This window comes from Sus scrofa, chromosome 5 (assembly GCF_000003025.6).
Source record: "Sus scrofa isolate TJ Tabasco breed Duroc chromosome 5, Sscrofa11.1, whole genome shotgun sequence".
NCBI classification, from domain to species: domain Eukaryota; kingdom Metazoa; phylum Chordata; class Mammalia; order Artiodactyla; family Suidae; genus Sus; species Sus scrofa.
In genome coordinates, this window is record NC_010447.5 from 28,774,949 (window position 1) to 28,796,216 (window position 21,268).

Here is a 21,268-nt window from a genome sequence, read left to right on the forward strand (position 1 = left end):
AGAAATTATCCAGTTTGAACAACAGAGAATAGGAATTGAAGAAAAAATGAACACACTCTAAAGGGACTGTGTGACAATATGAAAAGATCTGATATTCATGTCTTCACAGTGTCAGAAGAAAAGAGAAAAGAGTGTGAGACAGAAAATAGTATTTGAAGGAATAATGGTCGAAAACTCTCCAAATTTGGCGAAAGGCAGAAATTTACAGACTTAAGAAACTTGGTGAATCCCAAATAAGAAAAAACTTGAAGAATTCCACACCAGACACATCCTAATCAAACTACTGAAGATAAAGGGAATTAAGACATACTTTGAACTGAATGGCAATATGTGTCAAAATACATGTGACTCAGCTAAAACAGATTTTAGAGGAAAACTTACAGGTTTTGTTGACTCTGGGTCTTATTTAACTTCTATGGGGAAATTTTTTTTTTAAATCAGGCAATCAACTGGTGGGTGCATTCTGTTCAGGACTTTTATTTGCATTCAGAAGGAGAGGTAGGGGGAGTTCCCGTCCTGTCAGTGGCTAATAAATCCGACTAGGAACCATGAGGCTGCAGGTTCAATCCCTGGCCTCGCTCAGTGGGTTAAGGATCCAGCATTGCTGTGAGCTGTGGTGTAGGTCGCAGACACAGCTCAGATCCCGAGTTGCTGTGGCTGTAGCATAGGCCGGCAGCTACAGCTCCGATTAGACTCCTAGTCTGGGAACCTCCATATGCCAAGGGTATGGCCCTAGAAAAGACAAAAAAAAAAAATTATTACATCAAAATTTAAAGTATATTCAGTAAAAGACAGCACATAGAATAACCTAATAGATAGTTGATAACATGGGAAAAGGTATTTTTAATGTCTAGAACAATAAACAGAGTAGTAGAATATATATTGGTAGAATATCAAAGCAATTCTGCTCCTGAGTATATGTCCCAGGAAATTTTTCAAACAGGATAGAAGAGAGTGAGGAGAAGAGAAATGAATACTGGTTCTACCCAAACACTCAATATTTTTTGTATTTTTATAAATGTATAACTGATCAATGAATATTTGTTAATAATTATAAAGTGGGCAAACAGTGTAGAAGAGAATATATTTTCAGAGTTAATTTTGAGAAATAGCAAGAAATAAGGCTAATTACAAGAACAGCTTTTGAAGGCCTTAACTCCTCTTGTTTCTAAACATCCTGAATTCATATACTTAACACACATGGTATATTTACATAAACTCAGGACTTTGTCCCTTAATATAAATACAACAATCTATTAAGAAATTCTTAGAAAATTAATACAGATGGTGCCTCATGGCAAATTATTGCACAGTAGCATTTTTATTTTTTTGTTTTATCCCATTTTTTTGGCCATGCCTACAGCAAGCAGAAGTTCTCAGGCTAGGGATCAAACCCATGCCATGGCAGTGACCTGAACCGCCGCAGTGACAATGCCAGATCCTTAACCCACTGCGCCACCAGGAAACTCTGCATTATTATTTTTAAAATACCGTGGTATTCATTAGTGAGAGTAGAAAAGAAGAAAGTTATTCTGTTCCAAGACTTGAGCAAAGATTTTGAGGATGCTGACTAGATTGTTGCTCAGTGACTGACTCACAGATAATCAGTAATAACAAAAGAGCTAAGTTTAATAGGGATTTACTAAGTGCCACATCCAGTGTAAGCACTACATGCACAGTTTAACAACACTAGAGTTGGGGGTGCTGACCCTCTGCACAGTTGAAAATCAGCATACAACACTTTACAGTCACCCTTCCATATCCAAGGTTCCACATCCAAGGATTACATAGTACATGTCTATTGAAAAAAACCTGCCTATAAATGGACCTGCAGGAGTTCCCATCGTGGCGCAGTGGTTAATGAATCCTACTAGGAACCATGAAGTTGCGGGTTCGATCCCTGGCCTTGCTCAATGGGTTGAGGATCCGGCATTGCCGTGAGCTGCGGTGTGGGTTGCAGACTCGGCTCGGATCCTGTGTTGCTGTGGCTCTGGCATAGGCTGGCAGCTATAGCTCCGATTAGACCCCTAGCCTGGGAACCTCCATATGCCTCGGGAAGCGGCCCTAGAAAAGGCAAAAAGACAAAATAAATAAATAAATAAATGGACCTGCAGAGTTCAAACAAACCTGTGTTGTTCAAGGGTCAGCTGTACATGATTTAGTCCTTTACGTGTCATCTGTGCGATACATACCATTGTGAGCCCCATCCTGCCCAGGAGGAGGGAAGCCTGGGAAGGTTAAATAGTCCAACGCAGAATCCAGATTTGAACTCAGCCACTGTGGCTACAGAGCCTTCATGGGTTTTTTTGGTTTGTTTTTGTTTTTGGTCTCTTTTTTTTTAGGGCTGCACCCGCAGCATATGGAGGTTCCCAGGCTCCTATGGGTGGAATTGGAGCTGTAGCCACTGGCCTACTCCACAGCCACAGATCCGAGCCGTCTTTTCAACCTACACCACAGCTCATGGCAAGGCCGGATCTTTAATCCACTGAGCAGGGACAGGAATTGAACCTGCATCCTCATGGATGGTAGTTAGATTCATTTCCACTGAGCCACCCATGGGAATTCCTCCACAGAGCATGCATGTTTTTATCAACTTTGCCAGGAAGAATAACACAGTTCCTTTTTTCTACTTTCTGCCAAGAAATGCTTCTTCTAAGAGAAAAAATATATGGTTTTTTCTCCCTTCCACTTTGCTAATAATGTGCAATTAAATGCAACACATTCTCATTTCATGAGGATGCCGAGGTGGTCAGCTCTATATCTGCTTATTAAACAGATGAGTTTCTTCAAAAGTTCATCCCTCTGCTTGCATGCACTGTGGTTAGAAAATCTGCTTTTAAGTTTTCATTAGCTAAGTATCAGTAGAAGCTATAAATACATGTAAACTCAGATCAAAATCTACCCTAGTGGGTCTGAGCTTAGCAGATCTGGACTAAGGTGCTAAGTATTGTTACTCTTTTCCTTTTGGATTATTCAGGGTGAGCTCAATTAAATTTATATAAATCTTTTCTTTTCCAGTACTAGAACAATGGCACAGTAAAAATATTCTGTTGATCTCTATGTTCTTTTTTATACTAGGAAGCAATAGGCAATCTTTTTTCTCCCCAGCTTTAGGGGACTCTTAAGTAGGTCACAGTAAACTTTTCCTAAAAGAACACTTTGGTGCAATACCTATTGGGGTTTCCTCCTGTACAATTCATGAGTACATGGAACTCACGAAGAGATACACCAAAGACAGAAAAACATAAGTACTAAATCTCATTATCAGAGATCATCACAGGTCTGTTTTCTATCCCTTAGGTGTTAAAAGGTCTGTTGTTTACTCTTACCTTGAAAAGTATTCATATTTATGTCAGTCTGATGTCCCAAGATAACCGTATGCTTCTTGTGACCTGCAGCTACTCATAATTAAGGCCAAAACTTTATACCTCAGAGGTGTTTCAAAGCTCCGTACATGATAACATTCCTTAGTCCTCTAATTAGTGCTTTCTTTCATAACCTGACTTCTGTGTACACCTTTGACTCACATGTTTCATTATGAAGTTGACAATAATAGAAAACTATGGGATTGTAGACCTAACCCCACCACCCCCACTTTTACTTGGAAATCACTCCTTCCTTCATACATGGAGCACACAGAAGCTGCCAGGTTTTAAACCTCTTGGCTATGGTGGATATTTTTCAGCAGGCAGTCATTTATTCAAGGTAGGCATCAGAGATTTTTTAGTTTGGTGCAAGAAAATGTGTGAGTTAGCCTTTGTGTGGCCGTTGCAGCAATAAAAAGTGAACTTAAAACAGTCAGTGGAGGAGTTCAGTGGTTCAGTCATGGCTCAGTGGTTAACAAAACCGACTAGGAACCATGAGGTTGCGGGTTCCATCCCTGGCCTTGCTCAGTGGGTTAAGGATCTGGCACTGCCATGAACTGTGGTGTAGGTCGCAGATGAGGCTCGGATCCTGCATTGCTGTGGCTGTGGTGTAGGCCAGCAGCTACAGCTCTGATTGGATCGCTAGCCTGGGAACCTCCATATGTTGCCGGTGCGGGCCTAAAAAGAAAAAAAAAAGTCAGTGACTTTGTTTGCTGTCCCACAGAGGACATGGTATCAGTGAGATAAAATGAGAAAATGAAGCTGATCCACAAACATCAGAGGAGACAAAGACAGAGTTTCTTGGCACTCAAGTTCCCAGTTCCAGATATGCCTAGATCCAACTTCATCCTTACCATTCCTACATTCCTATGATGTGGTTTCTAACTTCTGCTGATTGCTGATTTTGCTCACCACTGTACTTCTAAAACTGAACACAGAGCCTAACTAAAAGAATATGCCAGGTTTAACAGATAAATAGATAGGCCTACATTTGTGTCTATATTTATGTCTATATACATCTGCTGAATGGATGTTGAATTGCATAAAGTGCCTTGTAAGTCCAAAAAATTCCCCTTTTAAACTAAGCTGGACTTCTGCCACATTTAACAGAGTTTTGACCTCCACAATAACCTAAAACAACTACTATATATATATTACTTTTATTTTTCTAAATGGGGAAAAAACAATGCGGCTATCAGGGTGGTGGAGAAAAAATGGGGCATTACATGCCAATGTGAAGTGAAGAATTTTGAATCTGATCCACTGGCTCTGCCCCTCCCTCGATACTTCAGTTACAAAGGCCATGTTAGGAATTTTACTTAGTGCCCTGAGACAAGAAAGCAGAGATCCCTCCTCCCAGAAGCTAGTAATTTATGGAACTTGGGGTAACGATGGAAGTGCATCAACCCCTTAAAACATGGTTTATTATCATGTGCATTTAGATCAAATCATGCACCTCTAAGTCAATATGATGCAAGCCAGGCTTCCTAAACCAATTTTTTTTTTTTTGGCAAAAAAAAGGTTATAATAATGAAATTTATGTTTCGAAGAGATTTTGTATGTCATTGTTCAGTGAGAGAAGGTGAGGATGAGAGTAAGTAGAGTGGAAAAAGGCCCCTCTCCAGTAACCCAAGTTATTGCACAGCTTGGTAAACCATAGGTCCGTACATACTTCCCAGGTAGGAGATCACTTTTCTTTTGCAGCATTTTGCGCTGTTTTCCTAACGTGGCTATTTGCCCCGTGCCACCGCCTGATTTCAGGGCCCCAACCCACCTTAATTTTCCCCATGCCCATAATCCCCTGACTCAGAGCTCTTAGACTCCTATGCTCCCCTCCTCCTTCTAACATCTAAATACCTAGAGCGTATAATCGAATCATACTTTGAGTTATGTAGTGTAGGAAACTCCTTTTTCAATGTATATGTGTTCCATTTTGCCTGCCTCTGTCCTAGCTTCTTTTCCCTCCAGCTGAGAGAGCCTCACCTCTCAGTGGCACTGTTCCTTCAGCCACTGTCACGGGGCCCCTTGACCTCTCCCCACAGCTGAATAGGACCTTTCCCCTCAGTAAATCTCTTTGACAGTTTGCTCAGACTCATTTATGACACTGAGAATATGTTCTCTCCAGGTATTTTTACTTATGCAGATGTCATATACCCTGGTTAGAATCAGCTTCTTTTTTATTTTTTATTTTTTTGTCTTTTCTAGGGCCACACCCGTGGCATATGGAGGTTCCCAGGCTAGGGGTCTAATCGGAGCTGTAGCCACCAGCCTACACCAGAGCCACAACAACACAGGATCCGAGCCGCAGCTGCGACCTACACCACAGCTCGCGGCAATGCCCAATCCTTAACCCACTGAGCGAGGCCAGGGATCGAACCCGAAACCTCATGGTTTTTATTCAGATTCGTTAACCACTGCACCACAATGGGAACTCCAAGAATCAGCTTCTTAAGGATGGGAACTATGCCTTTACCCATATGGGTATCTATTACAGGGCCCAACCTGGCACTCCACAGAAGCAATAAATGTTTAATGTTCAATAAATGTTTTTGAATTTAATGTTGGTCATTTATTTATATTGACGCATCTATATATTCAATTGAAGTGAAAAAATTATTCTTTAGAACTGGATTTGAACTTAGAAGAACATCTTCCAAAATACTTTCATTATTACATATATGAGAGAAACAGAACTCAATGGAAAGACCTCAGTAGAGAAAAAGCATTTTAAAAGTCATCTGAAATTAAAATAACTTTTGGTCAGCAAGTTAAAAAAAAAAAAAGAAAATACTCCAAACAACAGTCTCACCTGAAAAGGGATTCATTCAGACTTTCAAGCTTTTTTCCTTTCCAAAAGACAGGGTCATTATTCTCTTCTTTAACTAAAAAAAAAAAAAAGGTGGTTACTAATTACATGATTTGATTAAGTTTATGAAGATATAGATACATGAACTGATTTTATGGCTCCATAAATCTTCACAAAACCTCGCAAAAAACTTGCAAATTTGAAATTATAAGGTGGACAACATGGGGGCAAAAGGAGCTTTGGCTCAGATATTAAAACATGAGCTCAAATTCAAGCTCTTATAAAATGTAAACTTTACTAGTTACTTTACTACTCTAGCTCAATATCATTAATTTGTAAAGATGAGGACGATTCTGTGAATGAAAATAGGGTAATGTGTATAAAAATGATTCACGTGGAGTTCCAGTCATGGCTCAGTGGAAACGAATCTGACTAGTATTCATGAGGACGCAGGTTCGATCCCTGGCCTCACTCAGTGGGTTAAGGATCCAACATTGCCATGAGCTGTGGTGTAGGTCGAACTCATGGCTCAGATCCCAAGTTGCTGTGGCTGTGGTGTAGGCCAGCAGCTGCGGCTCCCATTTGACCCCTAGCCTGGGAACCTCCATATGCCATGGGTGCAGCCCTGAGAAGACAAAAAAAAGCAAAGACTCATGTGATGCCTGGCAGAGCAGGTATACAATAAACATCAGCTTAATTTAAAGAACCAATCATAATTTACATCAAGAAAACATTCAGGAGTTCCCGTAGTGGCACAGTGGTTAACGAATCCGACTAGGAACCATGAGGTTTCGGGTTTGATCCCTGGCCTTGCTCAGTAGGTTAAGGATCCGGCGTTGCCGTGAGCTGTGATGTAGGTTGCAGATGCGGCTCGGATCCCGCGTTGCTGCGGCTCTGGCTTAGGCTCCAATTCGACCCCTAGCCTAGGAACCTCCATATGCCGCGGGAGCAGCCCAAGAAATGGCAAAAAGACAAAAAAAAAAAAAGGAAACATTCATATCCTCTCCATTATGCGAGTGCCCATTTTGTTTATTTGGGGATAAATAATAATAGTATCTGATAATTATTCTGAACAAGAACCAAGCTTACTTTCCCATAAGTTGCTTCAAGATGTCCATATTAGCTTACACATTCTAACCTCCAGTGGAAACTGAGTGCTCCCTGTCTAACCATCCCCCCATCCCCATCCCTTCTGTATGGATGGGGAGGATCATTACTCATAGAGCCAGGAGTGCACAAGCCATCCACAGAGCAAGGGAGGGAACGAGGGAAAAAACCCTTGCTCCCACAGAGAATCCCCTTTGAGGATTTCCCTGCCTCTCCTAATAACTTCTTCATGTGGTTTGCTAGCTTCCCTTTCTACTCCGCTCCCTTTTTTCATCAGTTTACTTTTCTTTTGAGGTAAAACTTACAGAAAATGAAATGCTGGAATTCCCAGTGTGGCACAGTGGTTTGAAGATCAGGCTTGTCTCAGTCACAGTGCGGGTTCGATCCCTGGCCCAGCACAGCAGGTTAAGTATCCAGCGTTGCTGCAGCTGTAGCATAGATCACAACTGTGACTCACATTCAGTCCCTGGCCTGGGAACATCCATATGTCGAAGGTGTGGCCAAAAAATAAAAAATAAATAAAATAAAATGGACAAAAAAAATGAAATGCAAAATCTTAAATGTACTAGCTCTGCATGCACTTGTTTTTCGTTTTTTGGTTTTTGGTTTTTTTTTTTTTTTTTTTTTGTCTCTTTGTCTTTTTGCCATTTCTTGGGCCGCTCCCACAGGATATGGAGGTTCTCAGGCTAGGGGTCGAATCAGAGCTGTAGCCTCGGGCCTAAGCCAGAGCCACTGCAATGCGGGATCCGAGCCACGTCTGCAACCTACACCACAGCTCACGGCAATGCCGGATCCTTAAAGCACTGAGCAAGGACAGGGATAGAACCACAACCTCATGGTTCCTGGTCAGATTTGTTAACCACTGCGCCACGACGGGAACTCCTGCATACACTTTTGAACTGCTCTGTGCAACTCTTCTCTCTCATTCCTGTGGGTCTGAGAGGAGCTGGAGGCACCTCCACACTTGGGAGAAAGAACCTTCTCACTTCAGAGGGCCCAAGGCAATGCAGTGGGGTCTGTAGAAGATGCGTGTGGGGCCTTATGACTCATTCTGTTCTAAGGAAAGAAGTTAACACAGCCCCCTTGAAGTCCAGCATAGCTCATCAGAATTGGAGACCATGGAGTTCCCATCCTGGCTCAGTGGTCACAAACCCGACTAGTATCCATGAGGACTTGGATCCAATCCCTGGCCTGACTCAGTGGGTTAAAGATCCGGCGTTGCCGTGCGCTGTGGTGTAGGTCACAGATGTGGCTCGGATCCTGTGTTGCTGTGGCTGTGGTGCAGGCTGGCAGATGCAGCTCCAATTCAACCCCTAGTCTGGGAACTTCCATATGCCACAGGCACAACCCTAAAAAGAAAAAAACAAAACAAAACAAAAGAAAAAAAGAATTGAATACCATCAGGGGATTTGAGGCAAAAGACCTGATAAAAATATTCTTCTGTAACCTGCAGCTGCAGGAAGTGACTGCTGGAGCGGCCAGGGTGGAGTGGTCATCTGCCATCTGCCGGCCCAGCACTTTCCTTCTTGAACTATCCTCTTCTTATAATTAACCACCAGTGCCTCCATCTTAAGAGGAAAAAAAAAAAAAAGACTGCTCCTTCCATGAAACTAATGATGCTTAAACTTCACTGCCCCTCACTTGCATGTACTCCTTCCAGAGTCTTGAGAGGCCCTACCACTGTGTTCACATGGTCAAATGTCTTCATGAAATGTGCAAGGGGAAGACATTTTAACCACAATCATTTGAGACCACAGGCTCCTCCTTCTGTCTCATTTCTCCTCTTGGAAGTGGCCAGAGGTACTTTATATTTGTGATTTCTCCTGCCCTGGTTTCTTCCAAGTGCTGCAATCAGTGTACCTGGTATTACAATTCTTTTTTCTTTTTTTTTTTTTTTTTTGTCTTTTTGCCTTTTTTAGGACCGCTCCCATGACATATGGAGATTCCCAGACTAGGGGTCTAATCGGAGCTGTAGCCACCAGCCTAAGACAGAGCCACAGCAACTCGGGATCCGAACCGCGTCTGTGACCTACACCACAGCTCACAGCAACACCAGATCTTTAACCCACTGAGCAAGGCCAGGGATAGAACCCGAAACCTCGTGGTTCCTAGTCGGATTCATTAACCACTGAGCCATGACGGGAACTCCACAATTCTTTTTTCTTAAAGAGGGTTCTGCAAACAGTATGTTTCAGTCCTCTCAAAACCCAGATCCACCCCTGCCCTGGCCAGAACTGACTGATTGGGGGAGGGGGGGCTTCTGATCCGAGTTGGGCCAAGCAATGTCTCCCCCTAGACTTGAGACATTTGGACCTGAGAGACAGAACGAGGAGTCTTTGAGCTGACTGGACCCTAGAGGAAGCCAGATCCCCCACGGGCTGTTCAGGCCCTGGAAGAGGCCCCTGCATTTCTAGTCTTCCATTCTTTGGCTTTCCTCTTCCCCTTCTGATTCCCTAACAGACTCCAAAATCCTTCTGATAAATTCTCTTTGGCATAATGGCAGAATCGGGGGTTTTTTTTGGTACTTGCAAGCTAATGACCTTTACTAACAGACGCTTATAACATAGGCCTTGCACAAATGTGGGTACTAAATGTATACAAATAATACCTTTGGTTTTTGCTGGAGTTAAATAAAACAGATTGACACTTATGGCCCAGAGGTCAGACAAGTTCGAGCCTAGCTCTTGCTTCAGGACCACATATTACAGAATGTCTGGGACGTGAGCCACAGGAGGCCTATATACACAGCAGTACCTAACCTAGGAAAGAGGAGGCTTGGAGGAGAACTGGAAACACAGCACAGCACTGCTGACATGCTGGAAAGGGGGAAGAGACCACCAGGGCTTCTTCATTAGCCTGCTGGCATTACCTACATGATCAGCCTGTACTTAGATTCAAGTCATCTCTTAAACCTGATTTCATCCAAGTTCACCAACCAAACCTGAACTTTCTGCTTTAGTGTGTGAGTTTACCAAAAGGTTGTAGCAAAACAACTTTAGCATCAGTGTTCCTGACTCTCTTTATGTTAGTTTTACATTTTATTATTTATTTATTTATTTATTTATTTATTTATTTATTTATTGTCTTTTTAGAGCCACACCTTTGGCATATGGAGGTTCCCAGGCTAGGGGTCAAATCAGAGCTATAGCTGCCGGCCTGCACCACAGCCACAGCAACGCCAGATCTGAGCCGCATCTATGACCTACACTGCAGCTCAGGGCAACGCCAGATCCTCAAACCACTGATCGAGGCCAGGAATCGAACCTGCAACCTCATGGTTCCTAGTCGGATTCATATCTGCTGCACCACGATGGGAACGCCTAGCTTTACATTTTAATTTGTAACAGTGGGGTGGTGAAACTTAGGATCATCTGTTATCCACTGAAGAAATGAAGTATGGCTTAAGCTCTGTCCCAGCACTTGTGGGATATCTGGTCTCCTGAATGCCAACTACCAGAACCTGGCAGGGGTAGGGCAGTAATGACAAAAGAGCCTGAATGCAGATAGGCGATAACAGAGCCATCTGCCCCTGTGTTCTCTAGCAGGCATGCAGCCGTCTTCGCTTTTCTTCAGTGGTTTGGATAGGAAGTCCTTCAGCCATTCAGCACAGTGTGTATCTGATAGTATGTTCAGTGGTGCTGGTCAGGTAAAGAACACTTTTAGAAGTGATGCTCCAAAGAGAATGCACCTATTATCTCAACTGCAAGAGGTTTAATTATATTTGTCAAATCCTATTCCTGTGGGGAAGATAGGCAAGCTTATGTAAAAGTTAGCCATTAAACCTGAGAGACTCCTCAGTGCCTTGTTATTTTAGCTTTACCCCCATATCATTGGTTTTAGCTTTTTTTGGCCACACCTGTGACGTGTGGAAGTTCCCAGGCCAGGATTGAACCCACGCCACAGCAGCGACCTGAGCCATAGCAGTGACAATGCCATATCCTTAACCCACTGAGCTACAGGGGAACTTCCTCCACATTATTGATTTTAGAAAGCATCTAGGTTTTAGGGAGCTCCGTTGTGGTGCAGTGGAAATGAATCTGACTGGTATCCATAAGGATGCAGGTTCAATCCCTGGCCTTGTTCAGTGGGTGAGGGATCCGGTGTCGCCGTGAGCTATGATTCAACCCCTAGCTTAAGAACTTCCAAATGCCACGGGTGTGGCCCTAAAAAGAAAAAAAAAAATCTAGGGTTTTAGGTTTAGAATAAAAATTATGAAATTAAAATTAAATTAAATTAAAATCCAGTTAGTAGCACTAGTCGCATTTCAAGTACTCAATGACCACAGGTAGCTGATGGCGACTATTTAGACATAATTAGACTAGAGATAGTCTTTTCTTCCATCACTGCAGAAAGTTCTATTAGATAGCGCTATTCTAGAATGTACCTGAAACCAAGGGGCTAATAACCCAGTTCCTTCTAGAGCTTTTGCTGCTACTACAGTTCACCACTGTTACTCTGCTCCCACCAACACTGTTCATTTACTAACCATTCCCTTCATCTAAACATAAAAAGAACAATTCAGAGGACACAGATCAGGAGTTCCTGTCATGGCTCAGCGGTTTACAAATCCGACTGATATCCATGAGGACACGGGGTTCTATAAATGGCCTCGCTCAGTGGGTTACGGATCTGGTGTTGCCGTGAGCTGAGGTGCAGGTCACAGACACGGCTCAGATCCTGAGTTACTTTGGCTATGGTATAGGCCGGCAGCTGTAGCTCCAATTCGACCTCTAGCCTGGGAACCTCCAAATGCCTCCTGTGTGGTGCTAGGGAAAAAAAGGGGGGGGGCATATATCAAAGTGCTAACTGTGGCCCATATGAGAGCACATGTGTGCTTATGAAAAAGAGAAAAGCCTCTTTTTCTCTGTCTCTCTAAAAAAGTTGGGCCTAATTAGAAATCCTGCCTTAAAGTGCAATGATTAAACTAAATATCTTTATTACAACTGATGTGCAATTTCAAGCTTCCTTTGTTAAGATGACCTAGTTGATTGGAGTGTGAGCACCTTTGGCACATGACACAAATATTCCCTCGGCTTTCACCCAAGAGATTCAGAGTCGGTTCTAATAATTACCTTTATTTAAATACTCCGTAATTAACGTGAGTGGCTTCTCCAGGCATGACATCATCATTATTAAAATGAAGGACTCTAGTAATGACTATTGTCAAAGTGAGGCTCAGACAGGTTTGAGCCTGTCTCTTGCTTCAGATTATATATCACAGAATGTCCAGGAGATGAACCACGGGGTCCTGTGCCCACAGGGAACAAGCAGCTTAGAGGTGAACAGGAATCAGAGCATATCACTGTCGGCTGGCTGGAAAAGGGTGATGTGTTTTATCCTCTAATGTGTGCTATGTATGACTCCTTCTGACAGTGCTAGTTTTGTGTTTTCAAATATCCCTGCACCAAACTGTCTGATGGTACCTCTGGAGATGCAAGTAAAGAAGAGCTGGGGAAAGATGTAATTCTATGAATAGCCATAGGCATGAACACAAGCTTAATTTTTTTTTTAAACCCTTCACTGCTTCTGCCATCATTTGCAAAGTTTCTAGGAATTTAAATTTCATAAAACTTCCACCTATAATTGGCTTCTTTAATGTATGTTTTCATCTTCTTATACACTGTTGGGGAAGAAAAGAGCCAAGAATAATTATGCTTGTGGACAGGGATATGCATTTAAGGCAACCAACACCAGTTAGATGTCCTAATTAGTGTGACAAGAGACCTGGTGAGCAACTAGGGATTTAATAAGTTTGCTAATTAGTACAGCTTCTACAAACAGTTGCCATGCTGTCACATGTCAGGGTGGAAAGGTGCTTATCCACAACAGGGTACAAACACTGGACAGTTTTCTCACACTCTGTAGATAATTCAACACTCCAAGAAGGTTAAGTTTGACTTGGAGTGAAGTCTAGTGAAGAGTGAATGGGGAGGTATGGGCTGGTCTAGCTATACTGGCTAGCTGCCAGGAGTGGAAGGGCCTATCCAGGAGCCACCCAGAACCTCATTCTTCTCTTCTCCTTCCATGCTAAGCATGCCATCTTAACAGCTGCCTCCTTTCCTGCTCTGTGCCCAGCTCTGGCCGCATCATTTCGCAATATACAGCAACCCTGGGAAGCTAGTAACAGAGACAAGGACACTGAGGCTCACAAAAGTTGAGTGACTTGCAGTCACTCAGCTGGGAAAGGTAAAAGCCAGAATTCAGATCTGTGCTTAGGAGTTCCCTGGTGGCTCAGTGGGTTAAGGATCTGGCATTGTCACTGCTGCAGCTCGAGTCGCTTAAGTGGCACAGGTTTGATCCCTAGCCCTGGAACTTCTGCATGCTGTGGGCACAACCAAAACAAAAACAATAATAACAACTCATCTGGATTTAGCTGAGTCCAAAGTCCATGTTCTTTTTTTTTTTTTTGCTATTTCTTGGGCCACTCCTGCGGCATATGGAGGTTCCCGGGCTAGAGGTCGAATTGGAGCTGTAGCCACCAGCCTACGCCAGAGCCACAGCAATGCGGGATCCGAGCCGCATCTGCAACCTACACCACAGCGCACGGCAACGCCAGATCGTTAACCCACTGAGCAAGGACAGGGACCGAACCCACAACCTCATGGTTCCTAGTCGGATTCGTTAACCACTGCGCCACGACGGGAACTCCCCATGTTCTTTTTCTCTGCTTTTCACTAACCCCCAATTATATATAGGGATGGATATCTTAAAGGGCTCCTTTATATATATATACATTTCATATAAATATATATACTATATATATATATTAAGAACATGAAAATAGTGTAATGCTCAGCTATATATTCTATTTTTATCCATTTATCCTTGGATTTTTCTTTTTTTTTTTGGTCCTTTCAGGGCCGCACCCTCGGCATATGGAAGTTCCCAGGCTAGGGGTCACAACGGAGCTGCAGCTGCTGGCCTATGCTACAGCCACAGAAACACGGGATCTGAGCATGTCTGAGACCTACACCAGAGCTCACGGCAATGCCAGATCCCCAACCCACTGAGCAAGGGCAGGGATCGAACTCACAACCTCATGGATACTAGTCGTATTTGTTTCCACTGCACCACAATGGGAACTCCTATCCTCGTATTTTTTAAATCTCCACAAGAAACATTTAGGTAGGGCCCAAAATGTGAAGCATAAAAGCAGGACAGCTTTGGTTGAGCTGGGTGACTCCTAGGCCTCCCCTCCTCTCTAGATCATCAAGAGCTCCTTGGGCACAATAGAAATATCACATGCTGAGCTCCCTAAAAACAAAATCGAAAACTGATTTTTCATCTTTTTAATCTAGGCGTGAGTCATATTCTTGGGAACAGATTCCCAACCAATATTTTTCAATGAAGAGTGAATGCTGTTAATAACCATAATAAACCACAGTTATCAATGCAGCACATTGTGGTTGCCTTGCTGGTGGGAGGCCCAAGGCTCACAGATATGAACCTCAGGAGTTTTTCTAAAGCCAGGTTCACAATCTTTCTGGTTACTTGCTGCACTTCTTCACCAGGTTTTTCATTAAAATCTCTGGTTGTTAATAAGGTTATTAAAATCAAGAACTGACCAAATTGAATCCAGACTCTAACTCATTCTTTTTTAAAAATCAGTATTTAGTGGCGTTCCCATCGTGGCACAGTGGTTAACGAATCCGACTAGGAACCATGAGGTTGCAGGTTTGATCCCTGGCCTCACTCAGTGGGTTAAGGATCTGGCGTTGCCGTGAGCTGTGGTGTAGGTCGCAGGCGCATTTCGGATCCCGAGTTGCTGTGGCTCTGGCGTAGGCCAGTGGCTGCAGCTCCGATTAGAGCACTAGCCTGGGAATCTCATATGCCGTGAGAGTGGCCCTAGAAAAAGCAAAAAGACAAAAAAAAAAAAAAAGACAAAAAAAAAAATCAATGTTTAGTGAACATACTATCTCCTTTTATTTCCCCTCCTTCCCTTTCTTCCTTCCTATTCTTTTTTTTTTTTTTCTTTCTTTTTTTTTTCCTTTCCTTCCTCTCTATTTACCCTTTCTCTATGACAAACTATGCCTGGGCATTATCCTTCTGATAATGGGTGGTCAGCGCATCCTCAGTGTAAAGAACACGATGTTCTCAACATCACTAACGATCAGGGCAATGCAAGTCAAAACTTCATACCTGTTATTATGACTATTATCAAAAGGTCCAGGAGTTCTCACCGTGTTGCAGTGAGTTAAGGATCTGGCATTGCCGCAGCTATGGCGTAGGTTGCAGTGGCAGCTCAGATTCGATCCCTAGCCCAGGAACTTCCATCTATTGCAGGCACAGTCAAAAAAATAAATAAGTTCCGGAGACCAAAATGTGTGGTATTGTGACTGTAGTTAATAACACTGTACTATGTACTTGAATTCGGCAAGGAGAGTAGAATGCAAGTGTTCTCAAAAGAAGCAAACAAAGGCATTCCCGTCATGGCCCAGTGGTTAACGAATCCGACTGGGAATCATGAGGTTTCAGGTTCGATCCCTGGCCTTGCTCAGTGGGTTAAGGATCCGGTGTTGCTGTGAGCTGTGGTGTAGGTTGCAGACGCGGCTCAGATCCCGCGTTGCTGTGGCTCTGGTGTAGGCCAGTGGCTACTGCTCCAATTAGACCCCAAGCCTGGGAACCTCCATATGCTGCGGGAGTGGCTCAAGAAAAGACAAAAAGACAAAAAAAAAAGCAAACAAAAAAGGAATTGCGTGGTGACAGATATCTTAATTAGCCTGACTGAGATGATTATTTCATAATGTATATGTATATCGAAATATTTCTGGAGTTACCTGGTGACCTAGTGGTAACCTGGCTCCAGTTACTACTGTGGCTCTGGTTCAGTCCCTGGTCCAGGAACTTCTGCAGGCCACAGGTGCAGCCAAAACAAAAACCAAAACAAAACTTCACTTAAATACATGGATTTTTAATCTGTCAATCATACGTCAATAAAGCTAGAAAAGAAAAAAAGAACATTAAATTTATTGTCTCATATAGAAACGTATCTTTTGTGTTACTTTAAGAAATATATTACATACCTTTTTTGTTGTTAGCATTGGTATGATGAAATGGAAATAAGAATTTCCTGACACCTTTTGATTTTTCACACTCATTTTTCAAAAGAGTCGAATAATAGATGATACGAATGTGTTGATTGGTTTCTCTATTTGGTGGAGTCAAAAATTCTGGGTAATCATCAATCTGAAAAACAAAAATTAGTTGAGCTGATTGAAGACAAATACAACTGCTTATTTATTCTAGGACAATAAATACCTAAAGATTACAGCAAGTTTAAACTGCATTTTTTCTTTTTCTTTTTCTTTTTTCCTGGCCACATCCACAGCATGTGGAAGTTCCCAGGCCAGGGATGGAACCCGTCCCACAGTAGCGACCCAAGCCACAGTAGTGACAACACTGGATTCTTGCTTAGCCACCAGGGAACTCCTTTCTTATTTTTTTTTTTTTCCCTAGGAAATCCTTCCTCTTCATGTTATTAGGTTTCCCAATTCCTCCTTTATTTGTTTTAGTCCTTACTAAACATGTTCTCAGCAACAAAATCCAAGAAATTGTTTACCCTATAGGATTGCTAAATCAATAGTAACTGTTTTTATTTAAAATATATCCCTCAGAGTTCCCGTCGTGGCTCAGTGGTTAACAAATCCGACTAAGAACCATGAGGTTGCGGGTTCAATCCCTGCATTACTCAGTGGGTAGAGAATCCGGCTTTGCCGTGAGCTGTGGTGTAGGTCAAAGGCGCGGCTCCGATCCCGCATTGCTGTGGCTGTGGTGTAGGCTGGCAGCTACAGCCCTGATTAGACCCCTAGCCGGGAAACTCCATATGCCGCAAAAAGCCAAAAAAAAAAGACAAAAGTAAATAAATAAAATATATCCCTCACCACTTCCAGCTTAAAATTTTCAAAAAGAAATTTTTAAGGTCTTAAAATGTGTAATTAGATTTAAACAAGGATTTTTCTCTGCAGAACACAGTATTCATTTGTAGACAACATTCTACAAAGATTCTGTGAATACAAACATCCAGTTTTGAACTGTTGGAAGTTTCCTGTTCCTAAATAGCTTTTCCTTATCTCCTAAGTACTTGTTTTCTATTCTTGACTAAAAAGGGAAAGGTCAGTGGCACAGTGGTTAACGAATCCGACTAGGAACCATGAGGTTGCAGGTTTGATCCCTGGCCTTGCTCAGTGGGTTAAGGATCCGGCGTTGCCATGAGCTGTGGTGTGGGTCGCAGACGCGGCTCGGATCCCGCGTTGCTGTGGCTCTGGCGTAGGCCGGCAGCTACAGGTCTGATTGGACCCCTAGCCTGGGAACCTCCACATGCCGCGGGAGCAGCCCTAGAAAAGGCAAAAAGACAAAAAATAAATAGATAGATAAATACATAAATAAATGAGTAAATAAGGAAAGGTCTCAATAAATACTTAGGACTTTTAGATCCTTCCTTTAACAACTACTTCCCTTTTTATGACAGGTAGGCAGTAATAGCATCTGATTGAAAAGTTAAGAGTAGGAGTTACTGTTGTGGCTCAGCAGTAACGAACCAGACTAGTATGCATGACGATTTGTGTTTGATCCCTGGCTTCACTCGGTGGGTAAAGGATCCGGTGTTTCCGTGAGCTGCGGTATAGGTCGCAGACGTGACTCAGATCTGGCATTGCTGTGGCTGTAGCTTAGGCCGGCAGCTGCATCTCGGATTCAACCCCTAGCCTGGGAACTTCCATATATTGCAGGTGCAGCCCTAAAAAGAAAAAACAAAAAAAGAACGAAAAGAAGAAAAAGAAAAGCCAGAGAATCACTTGACACATACTAAAAGTATTAATTCAAGCATCTGGAGGGATTGCTTTGTAGAATTTTGCAAGCAGTTAGAATTAGGATAAAAATGTTTCTTGTGATCATTAAGTTCTATCATTCCCTTTTCACAATTATAAAAAGGAAACTAATAATTAAAATTTTAAAATCTGGGAGTTCCCGTCGTGGCACAGTGGTTAACGAATCCGACTAGGAACCATGAGGTTGCGGGTTCGGTCCCTGCCCTTGCTCAGTGGGTTAACGATCCGGCGTTGCCGTGAGCTGTGGTGTAGGTTGCAGACACGGCTCGGATCCCGCGTTGCTGTGGCTCTGGCGTAGGTCAGTGGCTACAGCTCCGATTCGACCCCTAGCCTGGGAACCTCCATATGCCGCGGGAGCGGCCCAAGAAATAGCAACAACAACAACAACAAAAAAGACAAAAGACAAAAAAAAAAAAAAAAAATTTTAAATCTAATTCGCAGTAACCAAGGATAGGAAGGTGGATTAATGAAAAGCTCTTGGGATCTTCCCAAAATAAATTTTTAAAATTATTTTCAAATATATAGAGTAATTCAAACCAGGCTAATGAAGAAAAATCTAGCGGAGGGCTTCAGAGGATGTGCTTAGTTAATATAAAGTTTTATAGTTTGTAAAGGAGTTCTGCACAAGAGATTTTTCAGAAATGCCTTTTAAATTATTTGAAACCTGCAACGATATGTTTATAAAGTTAGAATGTTACACATATAGCTAAGTTTTCTGTTTTGTGGAACTGTATTCTGAATATTTTTCTCTTGCTTTCGTCAAGAAAAATTATGAAAGGCTTTGAAATAGGCAAAAAGGATTATCTGGGTGTTCATCTTTTATTGTCTTTGAGCTGTTTTAAAACTGTAAGTTGCAAGATCAGCTCCTATTCAACCACAGGCCTGGGAACTTCTGTATGCCACAGGTGCAGCCCTAAAAAGCAATAAAAATAAAAATAAACCAATTGTAAGTTGTAAAAAACTGATAATAATGCAAATAATTCTTCTTCATGCTAATACAGATTGTGTGTGTCTAGTGAAATAGAACTGACTATTGCCCTTTGATAAAGAGAACAGCTATTGGATATCTGGTCATAGACAACTCTCAAGACTACACCAATGGACTGAGTCAGGATTGCGAAGATGCTAGGTCAAGAAAGAGATGGCTTCATGAGACTCCTAACCCAATCTCTAACAGAACAAGAATTAACCTTTTAGGATGAAATGAAACTGATGAGGGGGATTTTATTTTTGTTATTTGTTTGGAATATTACTAATGTTTTTTTAATGTTCTATTTTCTGGATATGTAAGGAAGCTCTTTCTCTTTCTTTTTAATCAGTATATAACCCATAACAATTTAGTAGATTCTGCTTTTGGAAACTGAAAATGTTTATCTGATTTTCACTGACTCCCCCCAGAATTCAGAAACTCTTACTAGATTCAATAAGCATCTTCCTTCCTTTTCACCAGGATGTAACCAACAGACACACTGGTTGTACAAACAAGGCCTTATGTGAAGTATAATATTTAAGAAGATGCTCGTTTAACCAGGTATGGCAGGCCATTTTAAGGAACAAGGGTTGGCTATACTTAGGGAGCCAATGCTGACAAAGACTTCCTAGGAAAACTGGCCTGAAACCTAAAAGACAGGGTCCCAGACTTACAGGTATGAGGAAGGTCACTCCCTGGCAGGCTAGAAAACTCAAGAAATTTTCAGCACCTTGAGAAGACCCTCCAGAAGAAATTTCAGGAACTCAAAAATCACTCAAAAATAGGTAATACAGGAGAAACCTGGTGGCATTTTTTTAAGCTTGATTCCCTAGATTTGAGAAAGCAAATTTGGGTTTTAAAAATCTAACCTTCATTTGTTATGAAAACTTACAATTTACAGGAGTGGCAGAGCTTCCATGCCTACCTGCTTGCATCTCTCACAAGCATCCTATCTTAATAAATTTATTTCTTGCCTATCAAAAAAAACACACAATTTACAGCAGCAATAGTTGTTCGCTATTCTAGATTTGTAATTTTTTTTTTCTTTTTAGGGCCACACCTACAGCATATGGAGGTTCCCAGGCTAGGGGTCCAATTGGAGTTGTAGCCACTGGCCTACACCAGAGCCACAGCAACGTGGGATCCAAGCCGCATCTGCGACCTACACCACAGGTCACCACAACACTGGATCCTTAACTCACTGAGCGAGGCCAGGGATCCAACCCAAAACCTCATGGTTCCTAGTCAGATTCCTTTCTTCTGTGCCACAATGGGACCTCCAAGAATTTTTGTTTTTAATGGCCACACTCATGACATGTGGAAGTTCCAGGCCAGAGGTTGAATCTGAGCCAGCACTGCAACCTATGCCACAGCTGTGGCAATGCCAGATCATTTAACCCACTGCGCCAGGCCAGGGATTTGAATCTGCACTTCAAAACTGGCCCAAGCATCCACTACAGTTGGATACTTTTTTTTTTAGAGCCGTACCACGGCATATGGAAGTTCCCAAGCTAGGGGTGTAATCGGACTGTAGCTGCCAGCTACAGCCACAGCAACGCCAGATCTGAGCCACATCTGCAACCTCCATCACAGCTCACAGCAATGCCGGATCCTTAACCCACTGAACGGGGCCAGGGATCAAAGCTGCGTCCTCATGGATACTAGTCAGATTCATTTCCACTGAGCCATGATGGAAACTCTTACAGCTGGATTCTTAACCCACTGCACCACAGTGGGAACTCCTCTATCAACTTTTGTCCTTCTCATTTCTTCCTTTGATTTAGAAATGCCTCCTACACCCTAAAACCAGATAAAAATTCACCTATATTTTAAATTTCCCTTATGGCTTTCTCTTTTACTGTTAGCTATCTCATCCTTCTGGAGTCTCTAGGGGGGATGTTCCTTAAGACCTTGCTGTAACTATGATTCCAAGTGTATTTAGTATTAATCAGATGGAAATTATGCTTTAAGTAGAAACTGAGTTCAAATAAATACGTAAATATTTCTGAGCCAAATTACTTATTAGTAATTTGGGGGAGAGGCAAAGTATTTATAATAATTCAAATAATTACATAGCTTGTGGAACACATCACATATTTTAAATAATAATACTTGCAGCACATCTGTGAGGTAGTCATTATCTTATTTTGCAACAAACACTAAGATTTAAAGAGTTCAGTTTACAAATAGTAAC

At 42.2% G+C, this 21,268-nt stretch overlaps 2 protein-coding genes across 2 annotated transcripts in view; one reads left to right on the forward strand and one right to left on the reverse strand.

The window, feature by feature from the left end:
• The window catches only part of XPOT (exportin for tRNA), a 196,366-nt gene that overhangs the window by 95,978 nt on the left and 79,120 nt on the right, over positions 1–21,268 (forward strand). The gene's annotated exons all lie outside the window — the stretch shown is intronic.
• Positions 1–21,268, reverse strand: part of C5H12orf56 (chromosome 5 C12orf56 homolog) — a 102,771-nt gene that overhangs the window by 58,583 nt on the left and 22,920 nt on the right. Inside the window, exons 2-3 of the mRNA XM_013997692.2 lie at positions 16,302–16,464; positions 6,175–6,247 (exon numbers count right to left, since the gene is read on the reverse strand). Coding sequence (XP_013853146.2) covers positions 6,175–6,247; positions 16,302–16,464 — 236 coding nt within the window. The remainder of the gene's footprint in view (positions 1–6,174; positions 6,248–16,301; positions 16,465–21,268) is intronic.